The 18,812-nt window shown below is 42.5% G+C and overlaps 1 protein-coding gene across 5 annotated transcripts; it reads left to right on the top strand.

Moving 5' to 3' along the window:
• The first annotated feature begins 1,832 nt into the window (after positions 1 to 1,832).
• On the top strand, positions 1,833 to 8,804 carry COQ3 (coenzyme Q3, methyltransferase). Of its 5 annotated transcripts, none has more exons than XM_064412788.1 (7): positions 1,833 to 2,041; positions 2,923 to 3,020; positions 3,383 to 3,535; positions 3,691 to 3,790; positions 5,370 to 5,612; positions 6,922 to 7,081; positions 8,506 to 8,804. In XM_064412788.1, the coding sequence occupies exons 2-7, from the start codon at positions 3,007 to 3,009 to the stop codon at positions 8,721 to 8,723; spliced, it is 888 nt and encodes a 295-aa protein (XP_064268858.1). In that variant the 5' UTR covers positions 1,833 to 2,041; positions 2,923 to 3,006; the 3' UTR covers positions 8,724 to 8,804. The 5 variants fall into 5 exon arrangements, with proteins under 5 accessions (XP_064268858.1, XP_064268857.1, XP_064268854.1 ...); XM_064412787.1 differs by having other exon boundaries at positions 1,919 to 2,041; positions 2,897 to 3,020; XM_064412784.1 differs by lacking the exon at positions 1,833 to 2,041 and adding an exon at positions 2,062 to 2,255.
• The last annotated feature ends 10,008 nt before the right edge of the window (positions 8,805 to 18,812 follow it).

The raw sequence follows: 18,812 nt of genomic DNA, 5'->3' as shown, positions 1-18,812 counted from the left end.
GGCTAAAATAACAACCACTCTTTTAATTCCATACATCTGAAGTTGTCCTAAAATGTGCAAATACATACAAAAATGGAAATGTATAGTTTTAAAATGAATGCTGCAAAAACATTTCAGTGCACTACAGGAAAGCAATACATAGGATTTTGAATGTCATGCAGCAACGTGACATTTGGAGGATTTTCCCTTGAAAATTTTTTTAATAAATGAGGGATGGTGTGGAATCAAATGAATAATGATTTCCATGGAAATTGTTCTGAAGGTGAATACAACCAAGCCACTGTCCATATGTGCCCCAAGGAGCCCACAACACCTTGTAAGAACAAGAATTAGCTGTGGCCATGGACAGGCCAAAAAAGAGTAGTTGAGTAAATATTCTGACTTTAAAGATTGAGCAACTACATGTGTTTTGAAATATGGCACAATAACAAAAACTCTGTTCTGTATTTGAGGCTCTGTCTCATGGAATAGCTACTTCTAGTTTCAAACAAGCTTGTCCTGTTAAGTAGAGTACATGGCCAGTGTGCATGTATTTACTTGCTTGATTCTAAAATCAAAAATATAAAAGCAGTGGCAATGTAAGGTTTGGCTCTCCTGCTCAGATTTTGCATTTGCTTTGCTAAAATGAATGACAAATAATAAAGTTGAATAATATGTGGATGCATGATTTGAAGGAAGCCTTCTGTCTCTTAAGGAGGCTATCCATAAAGGATTTGTTGGAGCTCTGTTTTTTTCAGTTGCTCTGAGGTGTTATTAATGACTCGTAACTCCAGTGCACGGTGAGCTTTGTTGGATAGAAATCAGGTGAGTAGAAAAGTGAGGCAGGTACATACTAAGCAGGGTTGCCATATGTTTAATTGCTGTCAAGACAAGCTTTTTTTGAGCCCTTTCAGCAGTCCTTATTTAGCTTTAAAAATAAAAGAATCCAGACTTTCACTACTACATGAATTATACTGTATTTACAGGAGACCTGTAAACAGGCAGATTTCAAGCAGTGAGGGTTGTCTTTCCAAGCCAGGTCCGTTCATACAGCAGGCTGGCACTAGTGGGAAGTCAAGCCAGGACTGGTTATACTACAGATTTCCTGCAGCCCGGAGGATGCTCCTGCCCTTGGCGTTGTGCAGGCCGTGCCTCCTGCGTGCGGATGCCAGCATCTGCACTGCCAGGCAGGGAACCCGGCCTGTGGTCACCGGCCTGGCAGGCACGGGAGCGCTGCCAGCTCTGCCTTCACGCCTCACCTTCGCCTTGCTCTGCACTGCAGCTTTGGTTTTCACTCGGCGTTCTTGTTGGACCTGCTGCTCAATAAAGTGTCGGAAAACTAATCCTTAAAAAAACTGGCTTAATTATTTTCCATTTGTGTGTATCAGCCCTGAACTGCCAGGGCCACTCACCGCAGTTCGGGGCCCTGGGCAGCAGTGCCTGCGAGGGAACAGGGAGAGCAGAAACCCTTCTCGTTCCTGGGCCACAGCCTAGGAATTCATCTGCAAACCGTGACACGGCAGCCTCTCGCAGAGGCAGCGGCATGCCAGCTTGGGTGGCTCCCCTGAGGGGGCTGCCCCAGGCCCAGCCATGCAGAGGTTCTGCTCGGGGCCGCAGTGCCGGCTCCTGGGATCGCTTCCCTCTGAGCCTGCCCCGCTGCGAGGACTCGTACTTTGTGCCGTGCCCTGCAAGCCCGGTGTGCTTCTTGGTGATGAAGGGGACTGAAAGCTGTGGGCTCGTCGCTCTGTCATCCGAACGAGCCTGTGCTTGCGGGTCTTTCCGTGTTCCAAGACACGGGAATGACGGGGCACACATTTAAGCAGAGTTGCTCCAGGTGAAGCCCTGGCGACAAGCGCCACCGCAGGGGCTGGCATTCGCCCCGGCCCCAGCACCGGGCGGAACCTTCCCGGCGCCCGCCCGGCGAGGCAGCCGGCACCGCGGGCCGCGGACCGGGGCGGGGCGAGAGCGGCGGCGGCCATGTGGGGCGGCGGGGCGGCCCGAGCGCTCTCCCGCGCGCTGCGGCGCCGGCGGGCGGCGGCCGCGCTGCCGGGGGCTGCGGGCGGTGAGCGGGCGCTGGGCGGGCGCGGGAAGGGATGAGCGGGCGGGAGGGCCCCGGCAGGGGCGGCGTAACGGGGCTTGGCTTCGCCGGCTCCCTCACAGCCGGGCCCCGCAGACCTGCGGCCGGCAGCTGCCGGCCGCGTCCCGCAGCACTCCCAGCCTGGCGCCGGCCGGTCGGGAAGGTGCTGTTCCCCTGCCGCCTCCTTTGGAGTCCCAAGGTGTCTAGATCGCTCCATCGCTCACTGCGGCCCAAAATCGTCCTCAGGGGGTGCTTTACTCTGGGTGCAGTGAGGCACTGCTGTGATTCGGGGGCTGTGGGTAACCACAGCAGCGGGGTGTGAGCGAGTGTTCTCCGTGCTGGGGAGAGCCCTGCTAAGCACGAGTGGAGAACAGCTGAGGGATCTTGTCCCTGGCCTGTCTGTGCACCCACCGTGAGGGTTTTTTGCTTAAGTTTCCTTACCGGTTCGTACAATGAGTACAAATGAGTATGCGGCTGTGTAGGTCTCTTTCCAACACATAAAAAACCCAGCACTGCTGAGTGTGTGTGTGTTTACAGCTTACGGTCAGGGTAAACATTGTGAGGAAATTCACACTAACTGAAACATCTCAGTTGCATAAAAAGCTCTTTACCATTCAGTCTCTGAACAAATTATTGTACATCATTTGAGGAGTACAGGGGTGGTGAACTAGCATACATTCTTTTATTTAATCCCCAATTCCATAAGTACAATAGTGAGCAAATGTGCAAAGATTGGCATGGTTAGTATTCTACTAGAGCAGCACTCTTACAACTAGGTGTTTTGTCTCTGACTTCTTGTAAAGCTGATGTTTTCCATTTGGATGTCTTTTATTTATGCAGATGACCATGCTGATCTGTCTTTTCAGACAGGTCTGAGAGATATCGTTCAGGGCTACAACAGGAAAAGACAACTGAAATCTGGTAGTACCTTGCCTGTCTCTCTGACTGAAATGAAAAGCAACATGTAAGTATTGTATCTAAAATAACCCTGTGAGATGAGGGCTACCCTATTCTGTAACAATTTAATTTGACTTCCTGCCAGTGTCACATGGAGTCATTTTTATATCTCACATGGTTGATGTGGCCTGTTCTTATTTTACTAATTGCCAACTTAAAAATTAGAGGCATGCAGCCATCTGTTTTGGAACATATGTTATCGATGCAGTGTATAATATCTGTGTGTTACTAAACAAGTCTAACTTGAATCTCTAAAGAAACATGAGTTTTACCTTTTTGTATTTTCTGATGCAGTGTTTGTTTTTCCCGTATTTCAGCTGACATGGAATCTTAGTATTGGTTTAATGATGTTCAGCTTTCATTATTTAGGTTCACTGTGAAGCGGCCTTTCAGCACTTCACACTCATCAGTGGATTCAGAGGAAATTAAAAAATTCCAGCTCCTTGCACATAAGTGGTGGGATGAAGAAGGAGAATATGCAGCCCTTCATTCTATGAATGATATTAGAGTGCCATTTATTAGGTATGGTTTTGTAGACAGATGTTTTTTATATGTACTGTTTCTGTATAACCTCAGAAAATACTGTAAAAAAAGCCAATTACTGGCACTTAAGATAACTACAGCATCTATTGAAACATCTTACGGGTTCAACCTTAATCACATCCCTTTTCTTCCAGAGATACTCTGTTGAGCATGAGTAGTAATTATCATCTGGGAAATCCACTTTCCGGAATCAAGATTCTTGACGTGGGCTGTGGCGGAGGACTGCTGAGTGAGGTAAGAAACAGTGAGCTCTGTGTTTTCTTCTTAGAAGGCATGGAAAGTATTTGAATTGTTGTACTAATTACACTGCCTAATTTCTAATCCTCCAAGGAGGACTTTTTCTCTTCTATGATATGTTAGTTACTGAGTATAGTGCAGTGCACTCATACAAAAAACCCCATAGTGTGTTTGGTTAGCATAGTAATGGTGGTTTACAGAGAATGAGGGAGTTGGTAATGAGAAATTCTAAAATTCTGAGATTCTAAATCAGGAAAATAAGATTTCAAGCACTGTAAATTAAAGGAGAGGGGAAGAATGATGAAAAAGTCCTTGAATATTTCTTTCTTTCTTTTTTTTTTTTTTTTTTTACTTTATAAGTCTAGGCAGGAATACTTGGAATCATGACATTCTCATTACCAAAGAAGCAATTTTTGTTATAAACTTCTTCCACATTTGTTTATTTGAACTGCTTATCTTCAATGTTTTACATGAGGATGGGGATTCTCACCTTTGATTTGATCTCATGGGAAATGCATGGAATAATATCAAGCACCCAAATCATACCTCTCCTGTGTCAGTAGAGATTGCTGTGGTAAAGGGGCTGATGTTACAGTGGCTTCCAGAGAAGTCTGCACAAACTTGGGACTGGGAAGTTACTGTTTGTGGTGGAAGGCTGTCCACACAGGCTCTGAACAGTGCTGTGTCCCATCAATAGGCTAGGGATGGTTTGTGAATTTAGGGTTACAGATCTGGCTGACTTACTCTGGGAACTTCCTCAGCATCTGAAGTGAGGTATTACAAAGGGACCTGAATCTCTCCCATGTTTTCTTTCTTGTTTTTTTCTCCTCCTTTGAGCAAAATCATGTAGTCTCATGAGAGGGGTCTCTCCAACAATGCTGGCAAAACTGGTGTGCTGCATCACCTTCTCAGGCTGAACAACTGGTGAATTTCGGGTTGGAATATCATACATGTGGTCATGTTCTACAGCCTGTTTCAGTTTCAGAAGAGGTGATGACTGAGGTGCTAACCTTGGAGTAAGAAGACACTGGAGAAACCTGAGTGACAGCCAAGGCTGATGCTATCCTAGTAAACATCAGTGTTTAGTTCTCAGCAGTGAGAAAGTCCCAGAGATAATCATATATTAAGTAACCATTAAAAAGATATGAGGATTTACCATTACAGGTGGATGTTGAAGAAAGTAATGACAGTAATTAAATACAGCATTGTTTTCCCCCCTTTAATTACTGTGTTGGTTTTCCCCCTTTGTTTTTCCTGTATCAGAGAGTAGTAGTGGAAGAAATCTTTATTTGGTGTAACAAAATGAATTGAGAACAAGTTATTCTAAAAGACAATTTAGATGTGTGTATAGTCCACTGTATAATTTTCTAAGAAGATTAACACCGCCTTTCCCAAATCTTAGGGTGTTTTTGCTTTAATAAACATTTTAAATAAAACTGCCTGATCAGAGCTCATAATTTACTGTTGTTTGTCTTGTGTTGATGCTTTCTGCATCTTGTATGTACATTGCAAAGTTTCAGAAACCTTTAAGTAAATTGTTTTCATGCAGAGAATAAATTACACTCTTTTTTATTAGCCTTTAGGTAGACTGGGAGCTTCAGTTACTGGAATTGATCCTGTGGAGGACAACATTAGAACAGCAGATCGGCACAAGTCATTTGATCCAGTCCTGGCCAAGAGAATACAGTACAAGTCCAGTTCACTGGAGGAGATTGTGGAAGAGTCTATGGAAACCTTTGATGTAATTGTAGCTTCTGAAGTAGTGGAGCATGTGGCTGACCTTGAAACGTTTATCAAGTGTTGCTCTCAGGTGTTAAAGGTAAGAGAGTTTTTGCTTTCATCATTGGGAATATTGATTCTCTTTTATTATTGTGGCTTTTTTAAAATGAGTGTGAAAACACATCTGCACACATTCCTCCACTAAGTCAGAAACATGTTCTAGAAGTGCCTTCCATTCTTCTCCATGATGCAAATACATCTCCCCAAATTCAGTAACCACAGTTAGGGGAAATTTATTTCCCCAACTCAGCCTCAGAAAAGTGTTAAGGCATTACCTAGCATTGCAGGTTTGCATTGCATCAGGACCTTAAGAAATCTGATTTCACACAGGGGAGAGAAAATGTGGCAGTGTGCTGTTGATGGACAGCTGTGGCTGAGACTGCATAAGAGCTCTGTAATGATGTTTCTGACACAAGATTTTATTCCAGCAGTAGCATCACATCAGATGAGATCCTAGATTGCTCTTAAAGGTTCCTAGTTAATCTTTGGAGATAATCAGGGGGTTATTCATCTTGATACTAGTTCATTTGCAGAAGAAGGATGGTAAGCTTAGCACATAAATGGTAGCTTTTCTTTGATCTCTTTATCTTTCTGGTCATCAGAAGAAATATTAATTATTTCAATTGAATGCACTACTAACTTTTAGCCTGCTAGGGACAAAGAAATTATCCCTTATTTCTAACAAATAGTCCTTTAAGGACTTAGAATTTGTTTCTGGCTTTGTTTCTTTGCCTCTGTAATTATTAAAACAAGCATGGCATGGCATTCAGCAGTCTCAGAAATTGAGGAAGTATTTCACATTTTACTTTGGTTTCAGTTATAAAAGCGGTTTGTGGTTTTATTTTGGTTTTTTGCTTCATTGGGTTTTTGGGTTTTCTGGGCTTTTTTGTTTTCTTTTTTCCCTTTTTTAATTTTTCCTTTTTTGTGTGTTTTTTTTTTTTTTTTTTTGTTTTTTTGTGGGGTTTTTTTGTTTGTTTTGTTTTGTTTTTGTTTTTTACTCTTAACAGTAGATATTGTATATGCTTTAATACCTTTTATTTATCCATTTCCTGAGCATAAAATATTATAAGTGACTTTTCTAGATGTTCTTTGGGCGAGAGAATAGTTTTCAGGCCACCCAAGACCTGATTATGTTGATTCTTTGAAGATTCCTGAGACATACTGTTAGAAAATTATATTCTTTCTTGTATTAAAATGTTATAAATATCTATCCTGGGTTGAAATTACTTCTTAGTCTTGCATTGTCTAGACTGTGACATAGACAAATGATTTGTCTTAATGTGATTAAATTTACGATTTTTAAAAACCCCAAAAATTCTTCTAATTGAACATTTTAATATTTTAATTAGCCTGAAGGTTCTTTATTCATTACGACAATCAATAAAACACAATTGTCCTATGTCCTGGGAATTGTGGTTGCAGAAAAAATAATGGGGATTGTACCAGAAGGAACACATGAATGGGAGAAATTTGTTCCCCCTGAAGAGCTGGAGCGCCTCCTGGAATCAAGTAAGTTTCAGGCCAGATGGTGGGAATGGAGAGAGATATCCAAATGGTCCCTGTGGAAATGGCAAAGGGATAAGTTAGGTGGAGTGAGTGCTAGGAACAATACACAGCTTTTCCTGCCTGTGTTAATGGTTGTATATTAAGAGTATCATTACTGGTTTAAAGACACTGCTGCTTACTGGATTTTGCATAAAATAAATTAAATTGAATCCTAAGAATGCAGTGATTACTAGAACAAAATCACTGTTGCAGCTGCCCTCTGTTCAATAGCCTAAATAAAAAATTCCAGTGTTTTCCATTGTGTTCTGGTGACAGAATGTGTGCTCTGAAGTGGTTCATAAGCTCGAGGTCAGGTTTGAGGAATTGACTGTGTTGGCACTCTGGGGCTGCACTGCTGCCACTGCATTGTTTGTCGCCTTTCCTTTCCTCTGGGAGGAGGTGTTTTTATTTTTGGTTTGCTGCTCCATGTTCTCTATTCACATTATGTTACTAAAAGATTTCTTCCAAAATGTGAAGATGAAACCTACCACAAATTCATTAGTCAGTTCTTGAGAAACTCTGGGATACTGATTATAATTATTTCTAATTAAATTACCCTGGTCTGACTGCTTTTAAAATAGACAAAGCACTGAGCTGGGAAGACTTCTACCCATTGCCCTCCTTCACCACAGATGTTTTAAAACCCTCTCACCAAATATTTCACTTTGCTCTAGTGCACTGCAAAGAAGCTGAAGTATGAGTGGAGCTATTCTCTTAGCAAGGTCTTTTCTTGGCACTTTGCAGTGATGCCATAAGAAATATGACTAATACTGGTTCACATACTGATTTTTTTTTTAGTTCTTCCTTTGAAAGGAGAAGCAGGTGCAGTGGAGTGATTTATTTTGATAGGGTGTTTGTTTTCTGCTTTCCATCCTGTATCCTGCTGGGACACAGCAGATCCATGCAGTGAACTGAGTGCTGCTCAGCTGGGAGTGATAAATCACTCTTTGCACCAAGTCCTTGATGGCGTTAATCTGCCTTTTTCTTACATTTTTCCATTCCTAAAGGGAATCTGAAGAATCCTTGCAAAGATGTGCTCAGAATTTGATTTTGCAGCGTGTGATGTCAACCTGAAGCGCATCTCCACCTCCAGAAAACGTTACCAGTCAGTCAGATGGGGAGGTGTGAGGCTGGGGTTTTCAGCAGAGCCCTGCAGCTGCTGGTGGTGCATGGCCTGGCACAGAGCTGTGCAGCCACCTCCAGGAGCAGGACCTGCTGTCACCTGCGATGCCAGTGGCACTGCACGTGGGGGTGTCTGGCAAAGGCAGATCCCTCACAGCCCAGAGGAAGAACCATGTTTCAGACTTGCTGTTCTAAAGAGCTTGGTGTTGCAGTGACCTACAATATTAAGATCATCTGTTGCTTTATATGGCTTCTTTCTTTCCTAGATGGCTTTTCAGTCAAGAGCGTGAATGGGATGCTGTATAATCCGCTCTCGGGCTCCTGGAGCTGGGTGGAGAGCACGAGCCTGAACTACGCGCTGCACGCGGTCAAGTCTGGGGCTCCGGCACAGGCACACGCCACAGAGCCCCTGCCAGAGACAGATGTTCAACAGCGCTGGGCCACAGCTGGCACAGCTGGCACCAGCCCAGACAGCACTGTCTGACGTGTGTGGTGATGGACTGTCACCAGAACAGAAAATGAGCTTGTACTCAGATGGACACAATAAAACCTTTGCCAACAACAAGCTTCCTGTTTGCATCAATATACACGCGCTATGTTTGGCCAAATACTAAGGGCGCTCTGAAAAAAATCAAGTGCCCGCTATTATTGTAAAATCAGGCAACCCCAGTGTCTGGGAATGATTGGCATCTGACTCCATGGATTTGGAATGCTGAATGCTCACTTTATTAAAACTATATTATATTACATTATATTATATTAAAGAGGATACATACTATATTATACTTACTTCTAACTCAAAAACTAATGTCTCTCTGCCCGAGAGTCCTGACCCACACGTGGATCCAGTTGGTCACCTTGAGTAAAAAATCTCCAGAATACATTCCACTTGCGCACAAACACAGGAGCAGCAAATGAGTTAAGAATTGTTTTGATCACTTTGCTTCTCCAGGAAAAACCCTGAGAGAGAGGATTGTCTCTCTCTATTCAGAGAATGTGAATCCCACACACTATCTCAGGAATCTTTTAAGATTGAAAGGAGCAAAGCTTTTAAAGAGTAAGTATTTTCATGAGAAAGTAGTTTCAAATTGTTGGACAGGGAAATGCAAATTATTCTGTTGGTAGCTTGGAGGGAGCTTTATTATGTGGTGGTTTCAGTCCTGCTGGGACTCAGTTCTCCATAGAATAATGGTGTAGATGTAGAGTGAGTTAAAAACCATGATGCTGTGCAATAAATAAAATGCCTTAAGTAAGATACTGTAAAAATATATGAAACTCTTAAGATCTGCAAAGACTTTTTTTCTGTAATACACCTTTCTCCCTGAGCAGGGGAAACAAAATAGCAAACCTTTACTGTTGAGTCCTGCTGTTTCTGTAACTATGAAATGGAAGAAGAGTCTCAGTACCTATTTTTCAACTTTCTCCCTCTGCCCAAATAAAGAGAAGCTACAGGTAAAATTTTACTAAGCAACCAGAGCTCCATGCTAGAAGAACAACACATTAGCAGTCTGTCCTATGCCTGTTTATTCTTAATGTTCTAGAGCCTGGGTAATGAAAAGTCATTTACAATGAAACAGAACTTTCTAAATAAAGTGTCATGTGTGTGTCTATGACTGCATCTTCTTTCTCTTTTTCCTTTCAGCTTGTACACAGCTGGAAAGGTGTCTTGTTTTTGTTTGCAGGGATGAAAATGAAACTTTTTTTCCCCTCTTACTTTTCTCCCTGTTTTAGTTGCTTGTGCATTTCTCCTACTGTAGAAGTGTGGTGGGCTAAATTAGTTTTTTACATGTTGCATTCTTCCTGCTTTGCTGTATCTGCATGTTGCCTTCAGATCCAAGTTTCCTGATGGATTTGATGATGCCCAGCAGAATACAGGTAAATTTTCATGGAAATAATAATTATTCATAGCTAATAAAGGTTAAGCAGTATCTGGTGTAATTGCTTCCTTGACAATAAGTTCTGCTTCATAATATTTCTGTGGGCTATAGCTTGGCTTTGAGAAGAAGATTCATCATCATATTAAGAGTTCAGTGATTGAGAAGCCACACCAGTACAGAAATTGTTCCAAAGATTCATTAGTTGAAGCGGTTTAACCTTGGAACCTCAGTGATGTCCTATCATCCTCATTTTTACCTCATTTAAGTACCTCTATCAGCTGCAATTTTGAGTTCTCACCCCTTAATTTTCTCTTAGATAAGTGGTTTGAGAGTATCTCTACAGCTCTTGCCACTACATGAGAGTTTCCAAGTTCCCATGAAGTTTTGTGGTAAACATTGTTTCTGGAGCATGGTGGTGGAACTGGCTGCCACAATTCATTAATGGTTTCACTGATGCTGTCCACAGGAGGAATACATCATTCCCTGTCTGCCTTTCTCCTACAAAGGAGTCTCTGCTCCATTGGTCATGCATGCAGTGTGGTGCACAGCGTTCAGGAGAGGGGTGATGCTGGAAAAAAAATGTGGAGTCAAAGATAACCAGTGGTCTTTACTCCAAAATGTGTTCAGGTGTGTTAAACCATGTGGCTCCAGTGAGTTCCCCTAACCAAATTACCAACATCAATCTAAGTTACTACAACTGTATGACTCTTGTTTCAAATTTTGCCAGCAGCTCTGAAAAGCACTGATACCTGGACAGATTCCTGAGGTAGATGACAAGGAACACCGCCCAAGAGGCAGTCCCTCCTCCCCTGATTTGAGACTTGTCAAGTGAATAAAAATAATGTTGTAAAACTGACATCGAAAGAGCTGATTTTAGGGTTTTTTTAGGAGCCCTAAGTCCAGATGTTTTTGTGTCTAGCTGTTATCCTGGCTTTCTCATCCTTTCAGTTTTTCCTCACTTCATAGATTCACAGAATATTCTGAGTTGAGAGGGACACACACAGATTAAGTCCAACTCCAAAGTTAATTACTTATTACTTTCTTATAGTTTTTCATTAAACTGTGAACCACTTAGGGAAAGGGTGTTTTGTTTTGCTTTTTTCACAGTTATTTCTATTGCAATAGGACAAAAAACCTTTGATGCTGCCTGGGTTCTCTGTCCAAGCTCACAAGAGGGATCCTCTTGTGAGGATGAACAATGGCTGGCATTTAAACCACAGGCACATGGACATGGATACCTCTGGTTTTGACAAAAACCTTACCACAACCATCTAATCTTCTGCTCCTACATCTGTATTGAAGCCCTGTCAATCCAGGAGAGTTTTGAGAGCAGTGTGAACAAATGAATTGGGACTGCTTGAACAACTTGCACCTTTAGTATGTCTCTAGATGTCCTGATATGCTCCATCCCCAGTCCTTACCCCTCAGTTTTCTCCTGGGGATTATCCTAACTACTCTGGCTATATTTCATCCCTTTGTTTAAAACAACTTTGTCTTAAAGCAGGAATGATAGAATGCGGTAGAAATAATTTTAATAAGATAACAAACAGTACAAAAATATCCTACACTTGTGAACTGGTTTTGGTGTTTTACATCCATACCTTTTTCATAAATGTGCAGCTGGCACAGTGTAATCTAATTCAGTACTGTGCTGTGAATGTGTACTATGCACTTGTGCTCCAGAAATATTTTCTTAAAATCTGTGGCTAGAAACCAATGACATTTTCACACTTCTGTTAGCCCAGCTGCTGCAGAAATTTCATAGATGCTACTGAAATGGACAGAATTGAAATAAAATAAATTTGCAAATTTTTGTCTTTCATTTTGCAACTTATTCATGTTTATGGAGCCATAGCTTCAATGCTTACAGGAACAGTGGTGGTAGGAGGTGAAAAAAGCAATGTTATTGCAGCAGGCATACACCCAGGACTAGGGGGGAGGCAAGAGGTGATCCTTGCCTTGGGATAGGGAAAAAACTGTATTCGGGGCTTGGTCTTTTTCAGCCTCTGTGTTTATTTCTAGTTGTACACTCTTGACTCTCCTATTACCAGCCATTTATTCCTGCAACAAAACAAATCAGAGTAAGAAGCTGATTCTGGAAAAAAAAAAAAAAAATCCAGCAGAGCAAACAATGATGTTCTGGGTGGTCTTGGCTATTCAGCTGTGGTTTGGCTTGTTGTGTTGTTTCATCTCTCCCACATTGCTCCACATGGTCCCAGTCCCAGCTCTTTGCTCAGATGGATTCTTGTCTGAGGTGTAAAATTTTTTTTTCTTTCTTCCTTTTTTTTATTATGTTTCAGCGGGATGCTGCTGGTGGTTGTGCTGTTCAGGGAGCTGAATTTCCCCAGTGTGGAGGACTAGAGCCATTTGGGAGATAAGCACTGGGAGTAAATGGACAGGGAGAAGATGGGACAGAACAGCCCCTTGAGGGGCAGTAGGCTTTTAAGTTGGCTCAGTCTGTCTTTTGGAACAGCACATTCAGATAATAATTGACACATTAATTGTGCTCAAGTCCAGCTGGAATAGTACGAGAGCCTCAGAGGAGATCTGCATTTAATCTCCTTTTTAAATAAAAATACAGCTTGAAGTTTCCATGGTTCCCATTATGCTATCTTATTGCCTATTGTTCCTTTGTGGTCCAGTGACATTTCATGGTCATTTTTGCAGGACTTGACAATTTCTTTCCTCTACATTTCCACTAACACCCTGTATCAGGTTCCTTGGGGATGGAAAAAAATAGAGAGAAAGGAGTGGGAAAGAAATTGTGCAGTGGCTGTGAGTTGAGATAAGAATAATGAATATATTGTTGGAAGTTTTTCTGAAAATGGCTTCTGAAGTTTTTCACTCTGTTGAAATCTCAGTTTTAATTAAAAAGAAAGGCAACAAACAAATAAACTTATTTTCCATACACTTTTAATAAATGCTTGAAAGGAATAATTCCATGCAGTCTTGAAGTTCAGAAGACTCAGTGTCTTAATTAGCCTGATGAAGCAGACTGGAGGAGAAAAACTGAGAACATTAATTACTACGCAGGTGCTGATACTGTATTTGCAGGGGTTTGAGAGGTGCCCAGGAGTGGTGCCTGGAATGGGAGACAGCATTGAAAAGCCAGAAATAGAAGGAGGATGAGCAATGTCTGGAAGATAATTATGATTCTGATGGAGAGGAGAAATGTGAAGCAGAGGTATAGAAGGCAGTCTGGTTCTAGAGTGCCTTTGAAGAGGAACTACTGATGGCTGGGAGAGTGGCTCTGTGTCAGGCTGAAGTGTAAAAGTTCAGGAGTTCACAGCCTCCCACTTGCTTTTGCACATTAACCTCCAGTGCCTCATTCCAAATGCCTAACTCTTGCTGAGCTCCTAGAAGGAAAGGTGACTTATTAATCAGGAGTTGCTGACAGTTTTCTCATTCATGATGTTCTCCAGGTTATAGGACAAAATTCTAATCACTTGAAGTTTGTGCTGATGGTAAACCTTATTTTTATTGACACGTGTCCACTGAAGCAATACAAAATGTCATGTTATATTCTAGCAAGAAGGGCTGGGATTTCACCTAGACTGTAAAATCACCTGACCTGTCTTGACTCAAACAGGCATTAATTGCACAGCCACCTCTCAGTGCATTAGGAATTCAGGATATATACTTTGATCTCCATTTTATTGTGCTTGTATGCCCCCATGGAGTCACTCCAGCAATATGATCAATATTCACTTGTTCTAAAAATTTATAATATTTTTTTCTTCCTAAAAGGATTGTGAAGGCCATTAGTGTTCCATTAATAAATCTGAAATCTCTGTTGCATTCTCATGAGGTATGTTTAAAAAACTCTGAACAAACAAAAAACCCCCCCCAAAACAAACAAACAACACCAAAAAAAACCCCAAAAACAAAACAAAACCCATTAAAAAAACCAAAACAAACCCAAACCAATCCCAAAATAACTGGGAGATTGAATTGCTAACATTGCTTTGTATGGTAGTTGTATGATAAAAACTTACAATAGTAGAAGATAGAGAAAATGATACGGTGTTTATTTTCCCGAGTTAGAATATGCACATACAACCTGCAGACATAAAATAATTAAACAAAACATACAATAAAGGATACTTCAGAAGGATGTATCCAACTCAAATATAATCCAGCATTTACCTCAAATGCCCTGTGATGAAGCATAGCCCCAGCACTGAAACGCAGGGTTTCCTTTCCAGCTTTGCCTTCCAGCTGTTGCAGCAGTGGCAGCTCAGCACCTTGCCTTCCTTGATCCACCTCCAAAGTTATGCTTTACAGAGCTGACAGGACCTGGCTGTCCCTGGGGGACCCCTTTGGGGTGCTCCCTGCCATGGTCCCCAGCTGTAACTGGGGAGGTCCTGACCCAGATGGGCATGGCCACAGCCACCTGGTGCTCGCTGCTGCTGCTGCAGGAACACTGAGCACTGTGTCTCTCCCACACTCAGAGATGTTAAAAACCATAAAGCTCTATGCTGTTCTTTCTAAACAAAGCACTACCACGTTGCCTTTCGATGTCAAAGATGTGTTCATTATCCTCCTCTCAGCCCTCCCAATCCCAACAGCAAGACCATCCAACCTCTCAAGAGCACAAACCTTTGGAATACTGAGGCAGTTCTCTGACCATGGACTTGTCCAAAGGCCTCTGTTCTGCAGCCAGGAAAAACGATCCCTTGAATTTAGAATCACCAGAACAGCATTTCTCAGTACACCATAGTAAGAAAAGTCCTGCCAAAGCTCCCAACCAAAGGTGTCTGCTAAGAAGAAATATGTGTGGGTAGGATGGGGTTTGGGTCACACTGCTATGGCTGAAGATGAAGTGCTCTGGAGAAATGTTGTTTTTGCCTTCTCCAGAAGAAGTGTGAGGCCCCAGATGAAGACAACAAAGTCTGTGAAGGTGTTGTCAGATGAGATGATGTCCCTTGAAAGGATAACTGAGGATATTATACAGGCTGAAAAACTTAATGGCAGGTAATGAAAGAAACTTTACCTGGCCTGTCTAGGCAGGACAGCATTCCCATGTGGGTTGTGCAGCACCTCTCCCTTATTGAATCTTACCTGTGGATAAGGAAAAAGCTTCTGTCTACAGGATTACTTAACAAGCACTTTTTCCAGAGCGAAATTTATAATCAACCAAAATCCTCCTACCTTCTACAGTGCTCAACAGTTCACCTTCTTGCAGGATGCAAACTGCAGAGCATTGGCTCTGCCACTGTCTCTCCCATTTGTCTTTATTTGCAGAGCTCTTGAGAGACAGAAGCACACCCTTGCCCTCAGGAATATGGCCTCTGGAAGGGTCTCTCCTCCTCCCTGTTCCCATCCCTTCTCATTCCCCTCCCACTGCTTTCAGCTGACAGTTGATTTGCAGACAAATGTGTCATGCTGGAATGATCTCCTCTTCCCATTTTGTGGCCTGATTGCTCTGGATTGGCAGGGTTTGTTTTCTCTAATGGTACATTGTTCCATTTTACAGTGTCTGCAGCAGTCAGTGCTTTTACCTCTATTACCACCTTAGGCTACTTATAAGCAAATCTAAGGCAGATGAATTGAAGCAACTCATTTTTCCTAAAAATCTGAAGACCATATAGATCTCTTGAAAAAAGTAAATATGGTAAGGAAAGGAAATCTGTGTAAGAAAATCTGCAAAACCTTCATATATCTCTATTGTTAGTCAAATATGAACTGAGATGCCAACTAGCTAATGGCAGTATGTACTGCAAATCTTACTTCTTCTGAGGATGCTGTAAATCAGAGAGCATTTATAAATGAGCAAAGACTGGGAACCACTACACCAGGCTATGGCAAGCAATCTGTAGCAGGTTCTCAACATTATTCTTCTGTTGAGAAAATTTCATATGAAACACCTGACTATAAATCATGTAACTGCCCCCATGACATTGTGAGGGTTGTCAGTTGTCCAAAGGACTTGTAAAACAGAGTAATAAAATTAAAAACAACTAAAGAATTGTGGGACTGTGGGTCTGTCAGCTGAGTACCAGCCTGAGTACTTCCACCTGCAGAAAGCAGGAGGTTTCATGCAAAGCCTTTTCTTTTTTTTTGACCCATCAAAGCAAGGAACTTGAGTTACATCATTCAAGGCAGTCTCAGGGTATGTGTTGCCTTAGAAAGTGGCTTTGTTTACCAGCAAGTGCAAAGTAAACTCCGGAGAACTGCTGGAATTGCACTTAATGTGGACTTACGTACAGACACTTCCATATAGCACTGAAGTAGTTTAGATTCTTGATGTTCTGCATTTTATATACATTTGTACCTTTATATGTCATTAAAGTATCATTACTTCCTTTTCTAAATCCAAACTGAAACACAGCATTAGTATTTTGCATCTATACCTTGGCTATTCTTATCTGAATAATTAAAAAGACATGTTTATGAAACTCAAGCTGCCCTGAGAGATCATTAATATTACAACAAAACCAATCCTGGCAGCAGTCAGGGATTGTTTCAGAAGGATCCTGGAAGCCTGCTGGTGATGAAAAACCTTTTTTTCATCCTCTCATAAACTCAGACCTCACCACAAAACCCATTAAATCATGTCATTGGCAGCAAAGGGCTCAGTAAGTCTGGGCTACTTCAAAGAGAAGGAAAGCACTTCCACACCACGGGATGATGACCCTGGCAGCACTCGAAGCGAGAGCCCAGCCTGAGCTGGGGACAGCCAGTCCCTGTGCAAGGGCACAGCAAGGTGCTTTCACTTCAGGCAGAACAACCTGTAAAACCAACCCACTCTGATTCATGGAGCTGTCCAAAGCTCCGTGCTGCCCAGCCTTTGAGCACTTGGAAAAGAGAGGCAGTGTGTAGGAGCCACGGATGGCACCTTTGCGGGAAGTGAAAAATGGGTGGCCCTATTTCTTAATGCCCCAGGGGAGATCTGTTGAGTGAAGCTCTGCTGTTCAAACCCAGCTGGCAGCAGTACATGGAAGTAAACCTGTGGTAAGCAATGAGCTCAGCATTAGCTCTGATTTTTAAAAAGCTGACTTAGTTCTGAGCTAAAACACAGATGGGACAGCTTGTGCACTGGCACTCCACAAAGTCCCATCACAACCACTGGGTTCAGACTGTGGTTTCCACCCAATGCCACCTCAGTGGGCAGCCTGCCATGGTAACCTCAGGCTTTTTTAAAGATGTGCAACAAACTCAAGGACATTACAGTAAAAAAAAAAAAAAAGTAATGAAGATCAAGAGTCTTTATGCCAATGTAGAGAATCTAGTAAAATTCTAAGTGCCTTCCTGCCCCCAAATCAAATTGCAGGCTTCAGAAGAAAAATCTGGCTTGCTATATAACAAGCTCAGATTTATGTTAACTAAAAAAATCTACTTATTCTGTTACTCTCTCTTCCTTTAGGCAGCTGCAGTAGAACAGATTACAGATAAAAGTGTACTTTAATGTATTAGGTCTTTTGCTCTGTGTGATGTATCTGAGGGATGGCTGTTCCAGTCTGCGCTCGGTGTGTGTTTGCAGTCAGACAGATTTTGAGTGCATCACTCTTAGCTCTCATTTTCCCCACCGAAAAAAAGTGAACAGTGGTAATTAAGCAAACATGCTAAACCAGCTGGATTTCCACCCTCCCTAAGCAAGACAGCGAGGCATCTGCTAGTGCAGTGGGCACCACTTGTGAGCCTCTTTGAGGCAAATTTGGGAAAATCAGGAATATCTCAGGAACCACCCAGACTGTGGCACCTGCAATGCATGGGAGCAGAAAACAATACTCAGGTTTGTGGGCATTGCTACCAGCTAATAATCCTCCCTAGTACAAGTCATTTGCCACAGGCAACAGTGCCTGAAGGAATGGACATTGTATTTTTCCACAGCCAGGGAAAAGGCAGGCTAAGGACATACTTTTTGCTGGTTTTCCTGCTGATAAGCTTGACTACCAGGCCAAATGGAATCAATATCTGCTGGCAGAAATATTTGAAACCTGAAGGAAGAAAGGCTGGCCAAGCACCACTAGTGAGCCAGCCTAGTGTGGGACAGGTATGAGGGTACTTGTGCTCTACCCATGCTCTTTATTTGCTATCAAACTCGGGCAAACAAGATGTAGCATTGGGACCTGCACCTTTTAAATGGCCAGGTCTGGTCAGCACCATGCAGGTCAAAATCAACCTCTAAAAATCCTGTTTATGAGCAGGACAGCAAGGCTGCAGGGGTTTCCATGCAGATCTGTATCTGACATACCATGAGGTATATGTGCTGTTGCTGAGGCTTCCCACACTATTCTAGGAGACATGGTTGTGCTCTGGACCCTTTCAGCTTCCAGGCAGCACTGCAGTTGAAATGGGATTAACACAGCATAAAGTCCTCCTCCAAAAGAAGGGCAGCAGTGCCCTTACTGAGCAAGTGCTAAACACCTGACTGAAGTCCTGATCTGAGAATCCCGGGGCAACCAGGCAAAAGCTGGACTACCATAACACAGTACTGATCTTCAGAGCATAAACTGCAGTAGTGCATCCAGGTTTGCCTAACTTTTCTGGGTGTGCACTGGGATCTTCCCTCTCTACTCTCCCCCACAGGTCTCTGAAATGTGCTGGCCATTGATAAAAACACAGATTTCAGGATAATTCATTGGTCTCTGAAAGTCAAGCAGTAGCAGCAGCTGGGATGTGGATGCCCAGGACCTCTCCCTGCCCTCAGAGAAACTTAGATCTCAGCTGTAACTGGATCCCTCTTATCAGTA

This window comes from Passer domesticus, chromosome 3, assembly GCF_036417665.1.
Source record: "Passer domesticus isolate bPasDom1 chromosome 3, bPasDom1.hap1, whole genome shotgun sequence".
Taxonomy (NCBI): Eukaryota; Metazoa; Chordata; class Aves; order Passeriformes; family Passeridae; genus Passer; species Passer domesticus.
This window is presented reverse-complemented; position numbering and strand designations above follow the sequence as displayed.